Source organism: Plasmodium knowlesi (genome assembly GCF_000006355.2).
Source record: "Plasmodium knowlesi strain H genome assembly, chromosome: 7".
In the NCBI taxonomy this organism is placed as follows: Eukaryota; Apicomplexa; class Aconoidasida; order Haemosporida; family Plasmodiidae; genus Plasmodium; species Plasmodium knowlesi.
The window spans coordinates 1063066-1085158 of NC_011908.2; the positions used below are offsets into that span (position 1 = coordinate 1063066).

Sequence of the window (22093 nt, forward strand, 5' to 3'; positions counted from 1 at the left end):
ATATATATATATATATATATACATATATATATATGTATACACATACATGTATACATATATACACATATGTATATACACAAATGTACAGATGTATATACGTATCTATATGTGTATATATATACACGTATATATGTATAATAGTTACTTCCTTACCCAACTACGTGTTGCCCCACTTACGCCTTTCTGTGCATTCCCGTTTTCTACCCATCTACCAGCTACACATCCTGCTCGATCACATAGATCAGTTTTATCTAGACATGGTAAACCTATAAGAAGAAAGAACAATATACAAAGGATGAGTAATATGATGACGATAATTGTCTATGTAATCAGTGATGTCGTCCGAAGTGATGTTGTCCTTTTTCCCCCATGAACACGGAGTCCTATAGTAAATGTTGGTAGATTCGTTCTGTAGTATCCCGTTTCCTTGCCATCCGGTTATTACCATCCGGTTGGTGCATAGTATCAGGTCTTTGTCTTGGAGGAGTTTTTCCTATCCCCCCTCCCGGGAGAGATGCTGGGATGCTCCCCTGCCATCCGGTTCATACCATCCCGTACCTACCATCCTGTACCTACCATCCAGTTCTCACCATCCGGTTCATACCGTCCAGTTTCTACTATCCGGTTAGTGTGTAGTATCCGGTTTCTGTCTGCGAGGAGTTTTTCCCCTCCCCCTCCCGGGAGGTATGCTGGGATGCGTCCCTGCCATCCGGTTCCTACCATCCGGTTCATACCATCCTGTTCATACCATCCTATTCATACCATCCGGTTCATACCATCCGGTACCTACCATCCGGTACCTACCATTCCGTTCATACCATCCGGTTCATACAGTCGGGTTCATACCATCCAGTTCATACCATCCAGTTCCCACTATCCGGTTGTTGTGTCGTGTCCAGTTCCTGTCTGCGAGAAGTTTTTCCTTTCCCCCTCTAAAAGCAGCTAAAGCTAACCCCTGAAACCTTACTCCTAAACCCTGGAACCTTACTCCTAAACCCTGAACCCTACTCCTAAACCCGGAACCCTACTCCTAAACCCGGAACCCTACTCCTAAACCCGGAACCCTACTCCTAAACCCGGAACCCTAACCCTAAACCCTGAACCCTGAACCCTGAACCCTAAACCCTAAACCCTGAACCCTAAACCCTGAACCCTAAACCCTGAACCCTAAACCCTAAACCCTGAACCCTACTCCTAAACCCGGAACCCTAAAGCCTGAACCCTATATACTAAACCTTAAACCCTATATACTGAACCCTGAACCCTAAACCCTAAACCCTGAACCCTACTCCTAAACCCTGGAAAATTACACCTAAACCCTGGAAAATTACTCCTAAACCCGGAACCCTACTCCTAAACCCGGAACCCTACTCCTAAACCCAGAACCCTACTCCTAAACCCGGAACCCTACTCCTAAACCCGGAAACCTACTCCTAAACCCGGAACCCTACTCCTAAAACCGGAACCCTACTCCTAAAACCGGAACCCTACTCCTAAACCCGGAATCTAAGTTCTTACACCATGACACCTCCCTCTTGAACCCGGAATCTGACTTCTAACACCCCTACAATCTTCATCCTAAACCAGGAATCTGACTCCTAAGCCCGGAATCTGACTCCTGAACCCGGAATCTGATTCCTGAACCCGGAATCTAATTCCCTGCATCCCACCAACTTATTCGGACACCCCTACAACATTATTCCTATATCCTACAACCTTATTCCTAAATCCGGAATCTGAATTCTGACACCCCTACAACCTTCATTCCCAAACCCGGAATCTGATTCCTAAACCCGGAATCTAATTCCCTGCATCCCACAACCTTATTCGGACACCCCTACAACATTATTCCTATATCCTACAACCTTACTCCTAAATCCGGAATCTGACTTCTAATACCCCGAAAACCTTCTCATCACCTTCATCCTCCTCATCATAATCTGCCCCCCCCCACCTTATATTATTTTCTTTTTTTTTTTCTTTTTTTTCTTCTTTTTTTTCTTTCCTTTTCCCCTTTTTTTTTTTTTTTTTTCTTTTTTTTTTTTTTTATTGGTTGGGGGGGTTATTGTGATTGTGGTGTCTACTTACATATTTTGTCCAAAGATTCCTTCAGTCCTGTTGAATCGTCGTCAAGCATTCCTTCCAATTTTTTATTTACATCCTCAGTGGTGGTTTGTCCATTTGTGTTAATTTCGCAATTATCAAAACTTTGGTCCTGTGTACACTCAAAACAGTCACCACCCTAAACCCGGAATCTCACTTCTAACACCCATACGACATTATTCTAACACCCATACAACATTATTCTAACACCCATACAACATTATTCTAACACCCATACAACATTATTCTAACACCCATACAACATTATTCTAAAACCCATACAACATTATTCTAACACCCATACAACTTTATTCTATCACCCATACAACATTATTTCTATACCCTTAAAACGTTAGTCCTATATCCTACAACCTTATTCCTAAATCCGGAATCTGAATTCTAACACCCTGAAACTTTATTCCAACACCCCTGAAACCTCATTCTAACACCCATACAACATTATTCCTATACCCCGGAACCTTTATTCCTAAATCCGGAATCTGAATTCTGGCACCCTACAACCTTCTTCCTAAGCCCAGAATCTGACTTCTAACAGTCCTACAACCTTCATTCCCAAACCCGGAATCTGACTCCTAAACCCGGAATCTGACTCCTAAAACCGGAATCTGACTCCTAAACCCGGAATCTGACTCCTAAACCCGGAATCTGACTCCTAAACCCGGAATCTGACTCCTGAACCCGGAATCTGACTCCTAAACCCGGAATCTGACTCCTGAACCCGGAATCTGACTCCTAAACGCGGAATCTGACTCCTGAACCCGGAATCTGACTCCTGAACCCGGAATCTGACTTCTGACACCCTGACACCTTCTTCCTAAACCCGGAATCTAATTCCTAACACCCTGACACCTTTGTCCTGAACCCGGAATCTGAATTCTGGCACCCTACAACCATACATCCAAAACCCCTACAATCTTATTCCAACACCCCTACAACGTTATTTTAAAACCCCCACAATCCTATTCCAACACCCCTGCAACCTTACTTCTAAACCGGGAATCTGAATTCTGACACCCCTACTACCTTACTGTAACACCATTACAACCTTACTCCTAAACCCGGAATCTGACTTTTAATACCCATACAACATTATTCCTATACCCTGAAACCTCATTCTAACACCCATACAGCATTATTCTAACACCCCTGAAACCTTATTCCTGAACCCGGAATCTGACATCTAGCACCCCCCCAAACCTCCTCATCATAATCTGCCCCCCACACCTTATATTATATTATTTTTTTTTTTTTTTTTGTTTTTTTTTACTTTTCTTTTTTTTATTTTTTTGCTGTGTTTGGGGGGTTGGTTGGGGGGTTATTGTGATTGGGGTGTCTACTTACATATTTTGTCCAAAGATTCCGTCAGTCCAGTTGCTTCGTCGTTAAGCATTCCTTCCAATTTGCTATTTACATTTTCACCTGTGGTGCCCTGGCCATTTGTGTTAATTTCGCAATTATCAAAACTTTGGTCCTGTGTACACTCAAAACAGTCACCACCCTAAACCCGGAATCTCACTTCTAACACCCATACAGTATTACTCCTATACCCGGACACCCCATTCTAACACCCATACAACATTATTCTAACACCCATACAACATTATTCTAAAACCCATACAACATTATTCTAACACCCATACAACATTATTCTAACACCCATACAACATTATTCTGACACCCCTAAGACCTTACTCCTGAACCCGGCATCTGACATCTAACACCCCTACAACCATACTCCTACACCTTGGAACCTTATTCTGACACCCCTACAACCTTCATTCCCAAACCCGGAATCTGACTCCTAAACCCGGAATCTGACTCCTAAACCCGGAATCTGACTCCTAAACCCGGAATCTGACTCCTGAACCCGGAATCTGACTCCTGAACCCTGAATCTGATTCCCTGCATCCCACAACCTTATTCGGACACCCCTACAACATTATTCCTATACCCTGGAACCTTACTCTTAAACCCGGAATCTATGTTCTAACACCCCTACCAGCTTGTTCCTATACCCCTAAAACCTTCTTCCTAAGCCCGCAATCTGTCTTTTGACAACCCACAGGCGTACTCAAACTTTCACCTTTTTTTTTTTTTTTTATTTTTTTCTTCTTTTTTTTTTTACTTTTCTTTTTTTTTTTTTTTTTTTTTTTTTGGGGGGGTTTGGTTGGTTATTGAGATTGGGGTGTCTACTTACATATTTTGTCTAAAGATTCCTTCAGTCCTGTCTTATCCTGTTCGTCCTCAAACATTGTCTGCAATTTGCTATTTACATTTTCACCTGTGGTGCCCTGGCCATTTGCATTAATTTCGCAATTATCAAAACTTTGGTCCTGTGTACACTCAAAGCAGTCACCACCCTAAACCCGGAATCTCACTTCTAACACCCATACAGTATTACTCCTATACCCGGACACCCCATTCTAACACCCATACAACATTATTCTAACACCCCTACAACTTTATTCTGACACCCCTACAACTTTATTCTGACACCCCTACAACTTTATTCTGACACCCCTACAACTTTATTCTGACACCCCTACAACTTTATTCTGACACCCCTACAATCTTCATCCTAAACCAGGAATCTGAATTCTGACACCCCTACAATCTTCATCCTAAACCAGGAATCTGAATTCTGACACCCCTACAACCTTCATTCCCAAACCCGGAATCTGACTCCTAAACCCGGAATCTGACTCCTGAACCCGGAATCTAATTCCCTGCATCCCACAACCTTATTCGGACACCCCTACAACATTATTCCTATATCCTACAACCGTCCCCCTGTACCCGGAATCTGACTTCTAACACCCATACAACCTTATTCTAGCAACCAAACAACCTTATTCGGACACCCCTATAGCATTATTCTAAAATCCCTACAACCTCCTTCCTAAACCCGGAATCTGAATTTCTAACACCCCCAGAACCTTCTTATCACCTTCATCCTCCTCATCATAATCTCCCCCCCCCCCCCCCCCCCCCCCTATAATTAATTTTTTTTTTTTTTTTTTTTTTTTTTTTTTTTTTTTTTTTTTTTTTTTTTTTTTTTTTTTTTTTTTTTTTTTTTTCTTTTTTTTCTTTTTTTTTTTTTGGTTGGGGTTGGTTGGGGGGTTATTGTGATTGGAGTGTCTACTTACATATTTTGTCCAAAGATTCCTTCAGTTCCGTTTTTTCGTCGTCCAGGAATGTCGTCAATTGGTCATGCACATTTTGAGTTTTGCTGTTCTGGCCAACTATGCAATTGTCAAGTTCGTTTTTAGCGTCCCAAGTACATTCGAAGCAATTAGGAGCGTTGGAACCTGTACATGTACCTGATGCTTTCTCCATAATGGTTTTACTTGCTCCAAAGGCCTGTTGTATGCCACCCTTTATGTTACAGCTCCCTGTCCCGTTCTTTTCCTTTTCTGCTGCATCTTCTTCCAATTTCTTAGCGTATGCCCTTAGGGCTGTGCACATCATGGTTCGTTCGAACAACTTCGTACGATCTTCCTCCTTACTATCTGTATTTTTGTACATGTGGTGTAATCCTCTTGCAAAGAGGAGGCATACTTCTTTTTGCTTCCAGCTTAAGTTATTGCAATGACTGTCTAAACTGTAGTCTGTATTGGTAGACATGGCCTGGCCAAGTGGTTGGACAACTTCCTTTTGGACTTTCTTCCATACATCCTCCTATAAGTATATATATATATATATATATATATATATATATGCATATGCATAAATGCATATGCATATATACATATGTATGTATACATACATACGTATATAAACATACACATGTATATACATGTACATATGTATATACATACGTGCATACATATATGTATATGTAATGGTCATTCCATAACACCCAAACAGGTGGCGTCTGCTCATTTACCTGCCCATTCTTCTTCTCGGCCCACCAATGCGCTGCACAATTTACTCGTTCACATAAGGTATTGTTCTTATTGAAGGCAATCAAGGTTTGTTGTATTTTGGGGTCCTTCGTTTCGGGGTTATCGTTGAGTAATTCAAGCACTTTGGTATTTACTTGATCCTTTTGGCCGCTGCTATTGGGAATGGGGCAACTTTTAAGTTCGTCATCAGTGGTGCTGTCCCATTTACACTCAAAACAATTAGCAGCGCTGGCACCTTTGCAGTTGTCTGTTGCTTTCTGCATAATTTCTTTACTTTGATTGAAAGCCTCCTGTAGACCCTTGTCTATGCTGCAAAATCCTTTTTCTTTTGCTTGCTTCTTTAATTTTTTAGCATATTCTTTTAGAAGAACACATTTTATAATTTGTTCAGAATATTTTTCAGAGGTACCATTTGAATTTTGGTACATCTTTTTCAACAATGTTGCTATGTGTCTACAAGCTTCTTTATTCGCATTGTCCATAGAATTGTCGTTGCAATTGGCACCTGGGATGACATCATTACTAGTAGTAGTTCCAGTAGGAAGGAGTTCTTCAAGCTTCCCATTGACATGGTCCCAAAAATTCTGCTGCATAGGAAATGGAAAGTATACATATATATATATACACATATGTGCGTGTCTACATATATACATATATACATATACATGTATGCATATATATACATATACACATATGCATATATACATATATACATATATATATTGGTACATGTATACATATACATATATGTACTTATATGTATATATATATATGTACACCCTTTTGCCCCGCCTTACGCTGCTGCTTACCTGCTGCTTGTTGTTCACTTCCCAATGTTGTTTTGCACATTTCAGGCGCTCACAAAATGACTTGCTCCTCTCTTTCATACATACATCAGCTGCGGGAAGAAGAAAAGAAAGGAAGAAGATTAATAAGACATGTAAAGTGCCATATGTATATATATATGTGTGTTGTATGTTGTATGTTGTATGTATTTATGTAGATTGAGCAAATGTATGTCATTCACAGTCGATGAAAAATTTTTTCTTTTTTTTTTTTTCTTTCTTTTTCGGTGGTAGATTGTTCTAAATTTGCGGTTTTATATGCCATCCGGTCACTACCATCCGGTTACTACCATCCAGTTCCCACCAAACAGTCTCCACCATCCAGTTTCCCACCATCCAGTTTCCTACCATCCGGCCACTACCATCCGGTTCCTACCATCCGGTTACTACCATCCGGTTCATACCATCCAGTTCCCACCATCCGGTTCATACCATCCAGTTCCCACCATCCGGTTCATACCATCCCGTTCCTACCATCCAGATCATACCATCCTATTCATACCATCCGGTTCATACCATCCAGTCTCCAACATCCAGTTCATACCATCCGCTTCCCACCATCCAGTTCCCACCATCCAGTTCCCACCATCCAGTTCCCACCATCCAGTCTCCACCATCCAGTCTCCACCATCCAGCTCCTACCATCATGTTCCCACCGTCCGGTTCATACCATCCAGTTCATACCACCCGGTTCATACCATCCGGTTCCTACCATCGGGTTCATACCATCCGGTTCATACCATCCAGTTCCCACCATCCAGTCTCCACCATCCACTTCCCACCATCCACTTCCCACCATCCACTTCCCACCATCCACTTCCCACCATCCACTTCCCACCATCCACTTCCCACCATCCAGTTCCCACCATCCAGTTCCCACCATCCAGTTCCCACCATCCAGTTCCCACCATCCAGTCTCCACCATCCAGTCTCCACCATCCAGCTCCTACCATCATGTTCCCACCGTCCGGTTCATACCATCCAGTTCATACCATCCGGTTCATACCATCCAGTCTCCACCATCCACTTCCCACCATCCAGTTCCGACCATCCAGTCCCCACCATCCAGTCTCCACCATCCAGTCTCCACCATCCAGTCTCCACCATCCGGTTTGTACCATCCAGTTCCCACCATCGGGTACCTGCCAATCCAGTTCCCACCATCCAGTTCCCACCATCCAGTTCCCACCATCCGGTTCATACCATCCGGTTCATACTGTCCGATTCATACCGTCCGGTTCATACCATCCGGTTCATAACATCCACTTCCCAGCATAGGGTTACTACCATCCGGTGTCTACCATCGGGTTACTACTATCCGGTTACAACCACCCGGTTGGTGTGTAGTATCCGGTTCTTGTCTGCGAGGAGTTTTTCCTATCCCTTCCCCTTATTCAAGAAAACCTAACCCTGGAACCCTACTCCTAAACCCGGAACCCTACTCCTAAACCCGGAACCCTACTCCTAAACCCGGAACCCTACTCCTAAACCCGGAACTCTACTCCTAAACCCGGAACCCTATTTCTAAACCCGGAACCCTACTTCTAATCCCGGAACCCTACTCCTAAACCCGGAACCCTACTCCTAAACCCGGAACCCTACTCCTAAACCCGGAACCCTACTCCTAAACCCGGAACCCTACTCCTAAACCCGGAACCCTACTCCTAAACCCGGAACCCTACTCCTAAACCCGGAACCCTACTCCTAAACCCGGAACCCTACTCCTAAACCCGGAACCCTACTCCTAAACCCGGAACCCTACTCCTAAACCCGGAACCCTACTCCTAAACCCGGAACCCTACTCCTAAACCCGGAATCTAAGTCCTAACAACCTGACACCTTCCTCCTAAACCCGGAATCTAAGTTCTAACACCCGGAATCTAAGTTCTAACACCCGGAATCTAAATTCTAACACCCGGAATCTAAGTTCTAACATCCTGACACCTTCCTGCTAAACCCGGAATCTGAATTCTAGCACCCCTCAAACCTCCCTCCTGAACCCTCAATCTAAGTTCTTACACTCTGATACCTTTGCCCCAAACCCGGAATCTATGTTCTAACACCCCTACAATCTTCCTCCTAAACCCGGAATCTGACTTCTAACACCCTGACAAGTTCCTCCTAAACATGGAATCTAAGTTCTAACAAATTGACACCTTCGTCCTAAACCCGGAATCTAAGTTCTAACACCCTGATACCTTCCTCCTAAACCCGGAATCTGAACTCTAATACCCTACAACCATATACTAACACCCCTAAGACCTCCCTCCTAAACCCGGAATCTAAGTTCTAACACCCTAACACCTTCTTCCTTCACCCGGAATGTAAGTTCTAACACCCTAACACCTTCTTCCTACACCCGGAATCTAAGTCCTAACACCCTAACACCTTCTTCCTTCACCCGGAATGTAAGTTCTAACACCCTAACACCTTCTTCCTTCACCCAACCTATTTTTTTTTTTTTCTTTTTCCATCCTGTTTTCTGCCATCCGGTTAATGTCCAGTATCCGGTTCGTCTTCCCCTTCCATCCGGTTAATACCATCCAGGTTCATACCATCCCTTTCATACCATCCGGTTAGTGTACCATCCGGTTCCGACCATCCGGTTACTCCCATCCACTTCCCACCATCCACTTCCCACCATCCAGTTCACACCATCCAGTTCCCACCATCCAGTTCCCACCATCCAGTCTCCACCATCCAGTTTCCACCATCCACTTCCCACCATCCACTTCCCACCATCCACTTCCCACCATCCACTTCCCACCATCCACTTCCCACCATCCGCTTACTACCATCCGGTTCATACCATCCGGTACCTACCATCCAGTCTCCACCATCCAGTCTCCACCATCCAGTCTCCACCATCCAGTCTCCACCATCCAGTCTCCACCATCCGGTTCATACCATCCGGTTCATACCATCCGGTTCATACCATCCGGTTCATACCATCCGGTTCATACCATCCGGTTCATACCATCCGGTTCATACCATCCTGTTCCCAACATGCAGTTTCTACCATCCGGTTCATACCATCCGGTTAGTGTATAGTATCAGGTCCCTGTCTTCGAGGAGTTTTTCCACCCCTCCCGGGAGGGATGCTGGGATGCGTCCCTGCCATCCGGTTTCTACCATCCGGTCTATACCATTCGGTTCCCACCATCCACTTCCCACCATCCACTTCCCACCATCCACTTCCCACCATCCACTTCCCACTATTCGATACCTACCATCCGGTACCTACCATCCGGCTTCTACCATCCCGTCTCCACCATCCAGTCTCCACCATCCAGTCTCCACCATCCAGTCTCCACCATCCAGTCTCCACCATCCAGTCTCCACCATCCAGTCTCCACCATCCAGTCTCCACCATCCAGTCTCCACCATCCAGTCTCCACCATCCAGTCTCCACCATCCAGTCTCCACCATCCAGTCTCCACCATCCAGTCTCCACCATCCAGTCTCCACCATCCAGTCTCCACCATCCAGTCTCCACCATCCAGTCTCCACCATCCAGTCTCCACCATCCAGTCTCCACCATCCAGTCTCCACCATCCGGTTACTACCATCCAGTCTCCACAATCCAGTTCATACCATCCAGTTCATACCATCCAGTTCATACCATCCCGTTTCTAACATCCGGTTACTACCATCCAGTTCTTACCATCCGGTCCTACCATCCGATACCTACCATCCTGTACCTACCATCCGGTTTCCGTACCATCCGGTTGTTGCGTCGTATCCGGTCATTGTGTTCGAGGAGTTTTTCCTCTCCCCCTCCCGGGAGGGATGCTGGGATGCGTCCCTGCCATCCGGTTCCTACCATCCGTTTCATACCATCCAGTTCCCACCATCCCGTCCATACCATCCGGTTCATACCATCCGGTTCCTACCATCCACTTCCTACCATCCACTTCCTACCATTCAGTTCCTACCATCCGGTTTCTACCATCCGGTTACTACCATCCGGTCTATACCATCCAGTCCCCACCATCCGGTTGCTGTGTCGTATCCGGTTTTTCGTCTTCGAGGAGTTTTACCTACCCCTCCCGGGAGGGATGCTGGGATGCGTCCCTGCCATCCGGTTCATACCATCCAGTTCCTACCATCCGGTTTCTACCATCAGGTTTCTACCATCCGGTTCATACCGTCCGGTCCATACCATCCAGTCTGTACCATCCGGTTCATACCATCCAGTTCATACCATCCAGTTCATACCATCAGGTTAGTGTGTAGTATCCAGTTCATACCATCCAGTTCATACCATCCAGTTCATACCATCCAGTTCATACCATCCAGTTCATACCATCCAGTTCATACCATCCAGTTCATACCATCCAGTTCATACCATCCAGTTCATACCATCCAGTTCCTACCATCCAGTTCCTACCATCCAGTTCCTACCATCGGGTTACTACCATCCAGTCTCCACCATCCAGTCTCCACCATCCAGTTCATACCATCCAGTTCATACCATCCAGTTCATACCATCCAGTTCATACCATCCAGTTCATACCATCCAGTTCATACCATCCAGTTCATACCATCCAGTTCATACCATCTGATCACTACCATCCGCTTCATACCATGCAGTTCATACCATGCGGTTCATACAATCCAGCTCCCACCGTCCAGTTCCCACCATCCGGTTCATACCATCCGATTTCTACCATCCGATTCATACCATTCGGTTCATACCATCCAGTTACTAACATCCGGCTCATACCATCCGGTTCATACCATCGGGTTCCTACCATCCGGTTTCAACCATCCGGTTTATACCATCCGGTTCATACCATCCCGTTCCCACCATCCGGTTCATACCATCCGGTTCATACCATCCGGTTTCTACCATCCGCTTTCTACCATCCGGTCCCTACTGTCCGGTTCATACCATCCAGTTCATACCATCCGGTTCATATCATCCGGTTCATACCATCCGATTCGTACCATCCGATTCGTACCATCCGATTCGTACCATCCGGTTCATACCATCCAGGTTCATACCATCCGGTTCATACTATCCGGTTACTACCATCCGGTTACTACCATCCACTTTCGACCATCCGGTTCATACCATCCGGTGTCTATCATCCGGTGTCTATCATCCGGCACATACCATCAGGTTCCTACCATCCGGTTATTACCATCCTGTTTATACCATCCGGTTCATACCATCCGGTTCATACCATCCAGGTTCATACCATCCGGTTACTACCATCCAGTTCCCACCATCTGGTTCATACCATCCGGTTTATACCATCCGGTTCATACCATCCAGTTGCTACCACCCAGTTCATACCATCCGGTTCCCTACCATCCGGTTCCCACCATCCCGTTAATACCATCCGGTTGGTGCACAGTATCCGGTTAGTGTCTGCGAGGAGATTTTCCTTTCCCTTCCCCTTACTCAACTAAAGCTAAACCCGGAACCTGAATCCTAAACCCGGAACCCTACTCCTAAACCCGGAACCCTACTCCTAAACCCGGAACCCTACTCCTAAATCCGGAACCCTACTCCTAAACCCGGAACCCTACTCCTAAACCCGGAACCCTACTCCTAAACCCGGAACCCTACTCCTAAACCCGGAACCCTACTCCTAAACCCGGAACCCTACTCCTAAACCCGGAACCCTACTCCTAAACCCGGAACCCTACTCCTAAACCCAGAACCCTACTCCGAAACCCGGAACCCTACTCCTAAACCCGGAACCCTACTCCTAAACCCGGAACCCTAATCCTAAACCCGGAACCCTGAACCCTAAACCTGGAACCCTACTCCTAAACCCGGAACCCTACTCCTAAACCCGGAACTCTACTCCTAAACCCGGAACCCTACTCCTAAACCCGGAACCCTACTCCTAAAACCAGAACCCTACTCCTAAACCCGGAACCCTACTCCTAAACCCGGAACCCTACTCCTAAACCCGGAACCCCACTCCTAAACCCGGAACCCTACTCCTAAACCCAGAACCCTACTCCTAAACCCGGAACCCTACTCCTAAACCCGGAACCCTACTCCTAAACCCGGAACCCTACTCCTAAACCCTGAACCCTACTCCTAAACCCTGAACCCTACTCCTAAACCCGGAACCTTATTCCTACACCCCTATAACCTTACTCCTAAACCCGGAATCTAAGTTCTAACACCCCTAAATCCTTCCTCCTAAACCCGAAATCTAAGTTCTAACACCCTAACACCCTCATCCTAAACCCGTAATCTAAGTCCTAACACCCTGATACCTTCGTCCTAAACCTGGAATCTAAGTTCTAACACCCTGACACCTTTGTCCTATACCCTGAAACCTTACTCCAGCACCCCTGCGACCTTATTCTAACACGCACGAAATGTGAATTTTTTTTTTTTTTTTTTCTTCTTCTCTTTCGTGTTGATGCGTAGTATACGGTTTGGCTTCCCCTGCCATCCGGTCCCTGTCTGCGAGGAGTTTTTCCTTCTCCCTCCCGGGAGGGATGCTGGGATGCGTCCGCGCCATCCGATTTCTACCATCCGCCTCATACCATCCGGTTCATCCCATCCGGTCTCGACCATCCAGTCTCCACAATCCGCTTCCCACCATGCGGTTCATACCTTCCGGTTCATACGATCCGGTTCATATCATCCGGTTCCTACCATCCGGTTCATACCATCCGGTTCATACTATTCCGGTTCATACCATCCAGTTTCTACCATGCGGTTGGTCTATAGTATCAGGTCTTTCTCTTCGAGGAGTTTTACCTACCCCTCCCGGGCGGGATGCTGGGATGCGTCCCTGCCATCCGGTTCCTACCATCCGGTTCATACTATCCGGTTACTACTATCCGGTTACTACCATCCGGTTATTACCATCCGGTTCATACCATCCAGTTCCCACCATCCGGTTCCTACCATCCGGTTCATACCATCCGGTTAATACCATTCGGTTACGACCGTCCGGTTACTACCATCCAGTTCCTGCAATCCAGTTCCTACAATCCAGTTACCACCATCCGGTACCTACCATCCGGTTTATACCTTCCGGTTCATACCGTCCGGTCCATACCGTCCGGTCCATACCATCCGGTTACTACTATCCACATCCGACCATCCAGTTCCTACCATCCAGTTCCTACCATCCGGTTCATACCATCCGGTTCATACCATACGGTTCATACCATCCGGTTCATAACATCCAGTTCCAACCATCCGGTTCATACCATCCCGGTTCATACCATCCGGTTCCTACCATCCGGTTCATACCATCCGGTTCCTACCATCCGGTTCATACCATCCAGTTCCCACCATCCAGTTCCTACCATCCGGTGTCTACTATCCCGTTCCTACCATCCGGTGTCTACTATCCCGTTCCTACCATCCGATTACTACTGTCCGGTTCATACCATCCGATTACTACCATCCGGTTCATTCCATCCGGTTCATACCATCCGATTCATACCATCCGCTTCATAACATCCAGTTTCCACCATCCGGTTCATACCATCCGGTTCATACCATCCGGCTTATACCATCCGGTTCATACCATCCGGTTCATACCATCCGGTTCATACCATCCGGTTCATACCATCCGGTTGTTGTATCGTATCCGGTTTCTGTCTTCGAGGAGTTTTTCCTCTCCCGCCCTAAAGCAGCTAAAGCTAACCCCGGAACCTTATTCCTATACGCTGGAACCCTACTCCTAAACCCGGAACCCTACTCCTAAACCCTGGAACTTTACTCCTACACCCTGAAACCATACTCCTAAACCCCTAACCCTACTCCTAAACCCGGAACCCTACTCCTAAACCCGGAACCCTACTCCTGAACCCGGAACCCTACTCCTGAACCCGGAACCCTACTCCTAAACCCGGAACCCTACTCCTAAACCCGGAACCCTACTCCTAAACCCGGAACCCTACTCCTAAACCCGGAACCCTAAACCCGGAACCCTAAAACCCTGAACCCGGAACCCTACTTCTAAACCCGGAACCCTACTCCTAAACCCGGAACCCTACTCCTAAACCCGGAACCCTAGAACCCTGAACCCGGAACCCTACTCCTAAACGCGAAACCTTACTCCAAAACCCGGAACCCTACTCCTAAACCCGGAACCCTACTCCTAAAACCGGAACCCTACTCCTAAACCCGGAACCCTACTCCTAAAACCGGAACCCTACTCCTAAAAACGGAACCCTACTCCTAAACCCGGAACCCTACTTCTAAACCCGGAACCTTACTCTTAAATCCGGAACCCTACTCCTAAACCCGGAACCATACTCCTAAATCCGGAACCCTACTCCTAATCCCGGAACCCTACTCCTAATCCCGGAACCCTACTCCTAAACCCTGAACCGTAAACCTTGAACCGTAAACCCTGAACCGTAAACCTTGAACCGTAAACCCTGAAACCTAAACCCTAAACCCTGGAACCTTACTCCAAAACCCTGGAACCTTACTCCAAAACCCTGGAACCTTACTCCTAAACCCCGGAACCCTACTCCTAAACCCGGAACCCTACTCCTAAACCCGGAACCCTACTCCTAAACCCGGAACCCTACTCCTAAACCCGGAACGCTACTCCTAAACCCGGAACCCTACTCCTATACCACTTAAACCTTCCCCCTAAACCCGGAACCCTACCCCTAAACCCGGAACCTTACTCCTAAAAAAGGAATCTGACACCTAAACCCGGAACCCTACCCCTAAACCCGGAACCTTACTCCTAAAAAAGGAATCTGACACCTAAACCCGGAACCCTACTCCTAAACCCGGAACCTTACTCCTAAACCCGGAATCTGACACCTAAACCCGGAACCCTACTCCTAAACCCGGAACCTTACTCCTAAACCCGGAATCTGACACCTAAACCCGGAACCCTACTCCTAAACCCTGGAACCTTCATCCTATACCCTGGAACCTTCATACTATACCCTGGAACCTTCATCCTATACCCTGGAACCTTTGTTCTAAACCCGGAATCTAAGTTCTAATACCCCTACAACCTTATTCCTAAACCAGGAACCTAAGTTCTAATACCCCTACAACCTTATTCCTAAACCCGGAATCTAACTTCTAACACCCCAACAACCTTCCACCTAAACCCGGAATCTAAATCCTAACACCCTGACAATTTCCTCCTAAACCCGGAATCTAAATCCTAACACCCTGACAATTTCCTCCTAAACCCGGAATCTAAGTTCTTAGACCCCGACACCTTCCTCCTAAACCCGGAACCCTACTCCTAAACCCGGAACCTACTCCTAAACCCGGAACCCTACTCCTAAACCGGGAATCTGAATATTTCTTTTTTTTTTTTTTCTTTTTTTTTCTTTTCCTCTTTCGTGTTGGTGTGTGTAGTATCCAGTTTGTCTTTCCCTGCCATCCGGTTTCTGTGTGCGAGGAGTTTTACCTACCCCTCCCGGGAGGGATGCTGGGATGCTTCCTTGCCATCCGGTTCATACCATCCTGTTCATACCATCCGGTTCATACCATCCGGTCCCTACTGTCCGGTTAATACCATCCGATTACTACTGTCCGGTTCATACCATCCGATTACTACCATCCGGCTCATATCATCCGCTTTCTACCATCCACTTCCCACCATCCACTTCCCACCATCCACTTCCCACCATCCGGCTCATACCATCCGGTTCATACCATCCAGTCTCCACCATCCGGTTCATACCATCCGGTCCATACCATCCGGTCCATACCATCCGGTTCATACCATCCGGTTACTACCATGCGGTTGATGCATAGTATCCGGTCTTTGTCTTCGAGGAGTTTTTTCCTACCCCTCCCGGGAGGGATGCTGGGATGCGTCCCTGCCATCCGGTTTCTACCATCCGGTTTCTACCATCCGGTTCATACCATCCGGTTCCCACCATCCGGTTCATACCATCAGGTTAGTGTGTAGTATCCGGTTCGTACCATCCGGCTCATACCATCCGGCTCATACCATCCGGCTCATACCATCCGGTCACTATCATCCGGCTCATACCATCCGGTTACTACCATCCAGTTCCTACCATCCGGTTCACACCATCGGGTTACTACCATTCGGTTCGTACCATCCGCTTTATACCATCCGGTTCCTACCATCCAGTTACCTACAATCCGGCGTCTACCATCCGGTGTCTACCATCCGGCGTCTACCATCCGGTGTCTACCATCCGGCGTCTACCATCCGGTTACTACCATCCGGTTACTACCATCCCGTTCATACTATCCGGTTCATACCGTCCGGTTACTACTACCCGGTTGTTGTGTTGTATCCGGTTTTTCGTCTTCGAGGAGTTTTTCCTCTCCCCTCCCGGGAGGGATGCTGGGATGCGTCCCTGCCATCCGGTTCATACCATCCAGTTCATACCATCCCGTTATTACCATCCGGTTTCCGTACCATCCGGTTCATACCATCCGGTTCATACCATCCCGTTATTACCATCCGGTTTCCGTACCATCCGGTCTCCACCATCCAGTCTTCACCATCCAGTCTCCACCATCCACTTCCCACCATCCACTTCCCACCATCCACTTCCCACCATCCACTTCCCACCATCCACTTCCCACCATCCACTTCCCACCATCCAGTCTCCATCATCCAGTCTCCACCATCGGATCCCCACCATCCAGTCCCCACCATCCAGTCCCCACCATCCAGTCCCCACCATCCAGTTCCCACCATCCAGTTCCCACCATCCAGTTTCCACCATCCAGTTCCCACCATCCGGTTCATACTATCCAGTTCATACCATCCGGTTCGTACCATCCAGTTCATACCATCCGCTACCTACCATCCGGTTCATACCATCCGGTACCTACCATCCAGTACCTACCATCCAGTTACCACCATCCGGTACCTACCATCCGGTTTATACCTTCCGGTTCATACCGTCCGGTCCATACCGTCCGGTCCATACCATCCGGTTACTACTATCCACATCCGACCATCCAGTTCCTACCATCCAGTTCCTACCATCCGGTTCATACCATCCGGTTCATACCATACGGTTCATACCATCCGGTTCATACCATCCAATTCATACCATCTGGATCATACCATCAGGTTAGTGTGTAGTATCCGGTTCATACCATCCGGTTCGTACCATCCGGATCATACCATCCGGATCATACCATCCGGTTCATACTATTCGGTACATACCATCCGATTCATACCATCCAGTTCGTACCATCCTGCTCATACCATCCGGTACATACCATCCGATTCATACCATCCAGTTCGCACCATCCGGTCTATACCGTCCGGTTAGTACCATCCGGTCACTACCGTCCGGTTTCTACCATCCGGTCACCACCATCCAGTTCCCTGCTCATTTCTTCTCCTCATTCCTTATTCCTCATTCCTTATTCCTCATTCCTTATCCACAACCCTTCTCCACATTCCTTTTCCTCCTTCATTCTCCTTTCATTCCTTATCCACATTCCTTATCCACATTCCTTATCCACATTCCTTATCCACATTCCTTCCCCTTTTCCTTCCCCTTTTCCTTCCACCTTTTCCTTTCCTTCTTTTTCCTTCCCCCTCCTTCATTCCTTCCCCCTCCTTCTTATTCCTTCCACCTCCTTCTTATTCCTTCCACCTCCTTCTTATTCCTTCCACCTCCTTCTTATTCCTTCCACCTCCTTCTTATTCCTTCCACCTCCTTCTTATTCCTTCCACCTCCTTCCCCTTCCTTCCACCTCCTTCCTAAATCACCCCTTCCTTCCTAAATCACCCCTTCCTTCCTAAATCACCCCTTCCTGCCATCCTTCAGACAGAACATTCCCCTATCCCTTTCCTTCTCCTTCTCATTCCTTCCTTCCTAAATCACCCCTTCCTTCCTAAATCACCCCTTCCTTCCTAAATCACCCCTTCCTGCCATCCTTCAGACAGAACATTCCCCTATCCCTTTCCTTCTCCTTCTCATTCCTTCCTTCCTAAATCACCCCTTCCTTCCTAAATCACCCCTTCCTTCCTAAATCACCCCTTCCTTCCTAAATCACCCCTTCCTTCCTAAATCACCCCTTCCTTCCTAAATCACCCCTTCCTTCTCCTTCCTTCCCCCTCCTTCATTCCTTCCCCCTCCTTCATTCCTTCCCCCTCCTTCATTCCCCTTCCCTTCATTCCCCTTCCATGTCCTTCCCCTTCCCTTCATTCCCCTTCCTTCTCCTTCCCCCCACATACATTCCCTTTCCTTCTTTCTTTCCACTTCCCTTTCCTTCTTTCCCTTTCCTTCTTTCCTTCTCCTTTCCCCTAATCCCTTTCCTTCTTTTTCTTTCCTTCTCCTTTCCCCTAATCCCTTTCCTTCTTTTTCTTTCCTTCTCCTTCCCTTTCCTTCTCCTTCCCTTTCCCTTCCTTTATTCCTTCCCCTCTTCCTTCCCCTTCCCTTTCCTTCCCTTCTCTTTCCTTTCCTTTCCTTTCCTTTCCTTTCCCATCCATCATTCCTTTCCCCTTCTCCTTTCCTTTCCCCTCCTCCTTTCCTTCCACTTTCTTTCCCCTTCCTTCCTCCTTCCCTTCCCTTTCCTTCTCCTTCCATTCTCCTTCTCATTCCCTTTCCTTCATTCCCTTTCCTTCATTCCCTTTCCTTCTTTTTCCTTCCTTCCACTTAATTCTCTTTCTATTTCTTCCTTCTCTTTCTGTTCCTTCTCTGTCATTCCCTTTCCTTCTCATTCCCCTTCCCGTTTTATTCCTTTTTCCTTTACTCCTTCTTCTTTTACTCCTTTTTCTTTTACTCCTTTTCCGCCTATTCCTTTTCCTTCTATTCCTTTTCCTTCTCCTTCCATTTCTATTGCTTTCCTTCCCCTTCCTTCATTCCTTCCCTTTCCTTCCTGCCCTTTCCACTTCCTTTCCACTTCCTTTCCCTTCCCCTTTCCTTTCCTTTCCTTTCCTTCCCTTCTCTTTCCTTGTTATTCCCTTCCCCCTTTCCTTCTTTCCCTTTCCCTTTCCCTAAACCTTCTTATTCCCTTCTCTTCCTATTCCTTTTCCCTAAACCTTCTTATTCCCTTCTCTTCCTATTCCTTTTCCCTAAACCTTCTTATTCCCTTCTCTTCCTATTCCCCTTCCCTTCCCTTCTCCTTTTCTTTTCCTTCCCTTCTCCTTACTTTCCTTTCACTCCCTTCCCCTTAAGTCCCTTCCTTCATATTCCCTTTCCTTCCTTCCCCTTTTCCTTCCTTCCCCTTTTCCTTCCAATTCCCTTTCCTTCCAATTCCCTTTCCTTCCAATTCCCTTTCCTTCCAATTCCCTTTCCTTCCAATTCCCTTTCCTTCCAATTCCCTTTCCTTCCAATTCCCTTTCCTCTCAATTCCCTTTCCTTCCAATTCCCTTTCCTTCCCTTCTCTTTTCCTTCTCTTTTCTTTATTACTTTAATATATTAATAATGTAATACATTAATGATATAATACATTAATACATTATTAATACATTAATACATTAATAATGCATTAATACATTAATAATGTAATACATTAATAATATATTATATTAATAATGCATTAATCATGTAATATATTAATACACTAATAATGTAATACACTAATGATGTATTATATTAATATATTAATACATTAATGATGTAATAAACTAATAATGTAATATATTAATAATGTAATATATTAATAATGTAATATATTAGTAATGTAATAATGTATTAATGCATTAATAATAAGACACTTACCCTCAGTTTTCTGGGATAAATTCGTTATCTTCTCCATCATTTTCTTCACATCCGGGGAGGCAGTACCTCCTTCCATTGCATCCTGAAATACTTGTTCCAACTTGCCTTCGTCTAATTTCATGTCGCCAACTATTAGGACATCTGCTAAGGAAAATGCACTATTCTGACCAGAATTTTTGCTGTCGTCCAGTTTCAGGAAAGTTGCCATACTTTTTGCATTATCTTTTCTCTGTTTCTGCAGATTCTCCTCCTGCCCATGGCCTCTTCTACAACGCTGATTCCTCCTATTCCACAATTGCCCCCCCACCCTCCATCCGTCATTCTTCCTCCTTCTCTCATTTGTCCATAAATCAATTTTATCCTGGAGAAGCGTTTTACCAAGCACTAAATCCGCATTCGTAATACTTTTGCATGTATCGAACGTTACCCCCCGACTACTGTATGTAGATTTTACTCTTTCCATTATGTCCCCTTCAACCTTCTCCGTGACGTACGTCAGCCCGCAATGATCGCCATAAATTGTGGAAAGGGCAACGGCGCCTACAATACAACGACGATATGCTTCATAATCATCGATACGTGTAATAACTGCTGCCTTATCCTCCGCATCATCCTTCCCCAACCTCTCTGCTCTTATACCACTCATGAAATATTTTATTTCTAATACAGCGTTACATAATAATTCCATATACCATGGCCAGAACTGTGGTCCCTTATTCGTTGGCCACATTCCGTTCTTCTTGTCACAGAACCCTGCTATTTCATTGGACTCCTGCTGCAGGAGCCACTCGCTTAATTTCTTCCATGTCTCCTCTAAATCCTTCTTCATGTTTTCCTATATAGGAAAAAAGGGGAGACGGGGACACATACATATATATACATATATATGTGCACATGTGAGTGTGCACATATGTATATATGCTGCCGTCATCAGGACACCACATCACCACATATTCACTTACTCTAATGGTGCTTGCATCACCCGTCAATTTCCCCTCACTCGATAACTGCTGCAGCCATGCCTGCAGGAATCCTCCACTGGGTGTTGACGTCGATGCTGCCATTGTGTGTCTTCGTCGTCAAACCAAAAATTACATACTATATATATATATATATATATATATATATATATATATATATATATATATATATATATATATATATATATATAGAACTAATATATATATATATATATATATATAATATATAGAATTAAAAAAGAAATATATATATATATTATATATACAATTAAGAAAAAAAAAACCATTACATATATATTCTTCCTCCTCCTCCTGCACTCCCCACACACTTTTTTTTTTTTTTTTTTTTTTTTGCTACAAAATATTCCTCTATATATATCCTTTCAATTCCATACACATACATACATATATATATATATATATATATATATATATTTTTTCCTTTGCTTTTCTTTTCTTTTCTTCTTTACTCTTGAACTACTTCTTTTTGGAAAGTACTTCCTTCGGAATTACTTCTTTCGGGAACTACTTCTTTTGAAACTACTCCTTTTGGAAACTACTACTTTTGGAAACTACTACTTTTTGGAACTAC

General features: G+C 45.6%; 1 protein-coding gene across 1 annotated transcript in view; it reads right to left on the reverse strand.

The window, feature by feature from the left end:
• Positions 1-21585, reverse strand: part of PKNH_0724500 (SICAvar, type I) — a gene marked incomplete at both ends in the record, with an annotated part of 28276 nt that extends 6691 nt beyond the window's left edge. Inside the window, 6 exons of the mRNA XM_002258499.2 lie at positions 154-251; positions 5271-5802; positions 6011-6616; positions 6839-6927; positions 20522-21356; positions 21484-21585. Coding sequence (XP_002258535.2) covers positions 154-251; positions 5271-5802; positions 6011-6616; positions 6839-6927; positions 20522-21356; positions 21484-21585 — 2262 coding nt within the window. The remainder of the gene's footprint in view (positions 1-153; positions 252-5270; positions 5803-6010; positions 6617-6838; positions 6928-20521; positions 21357-21483) is intronic.
• Positions 21586-22093: the final 508 nt, after the last annotated feature.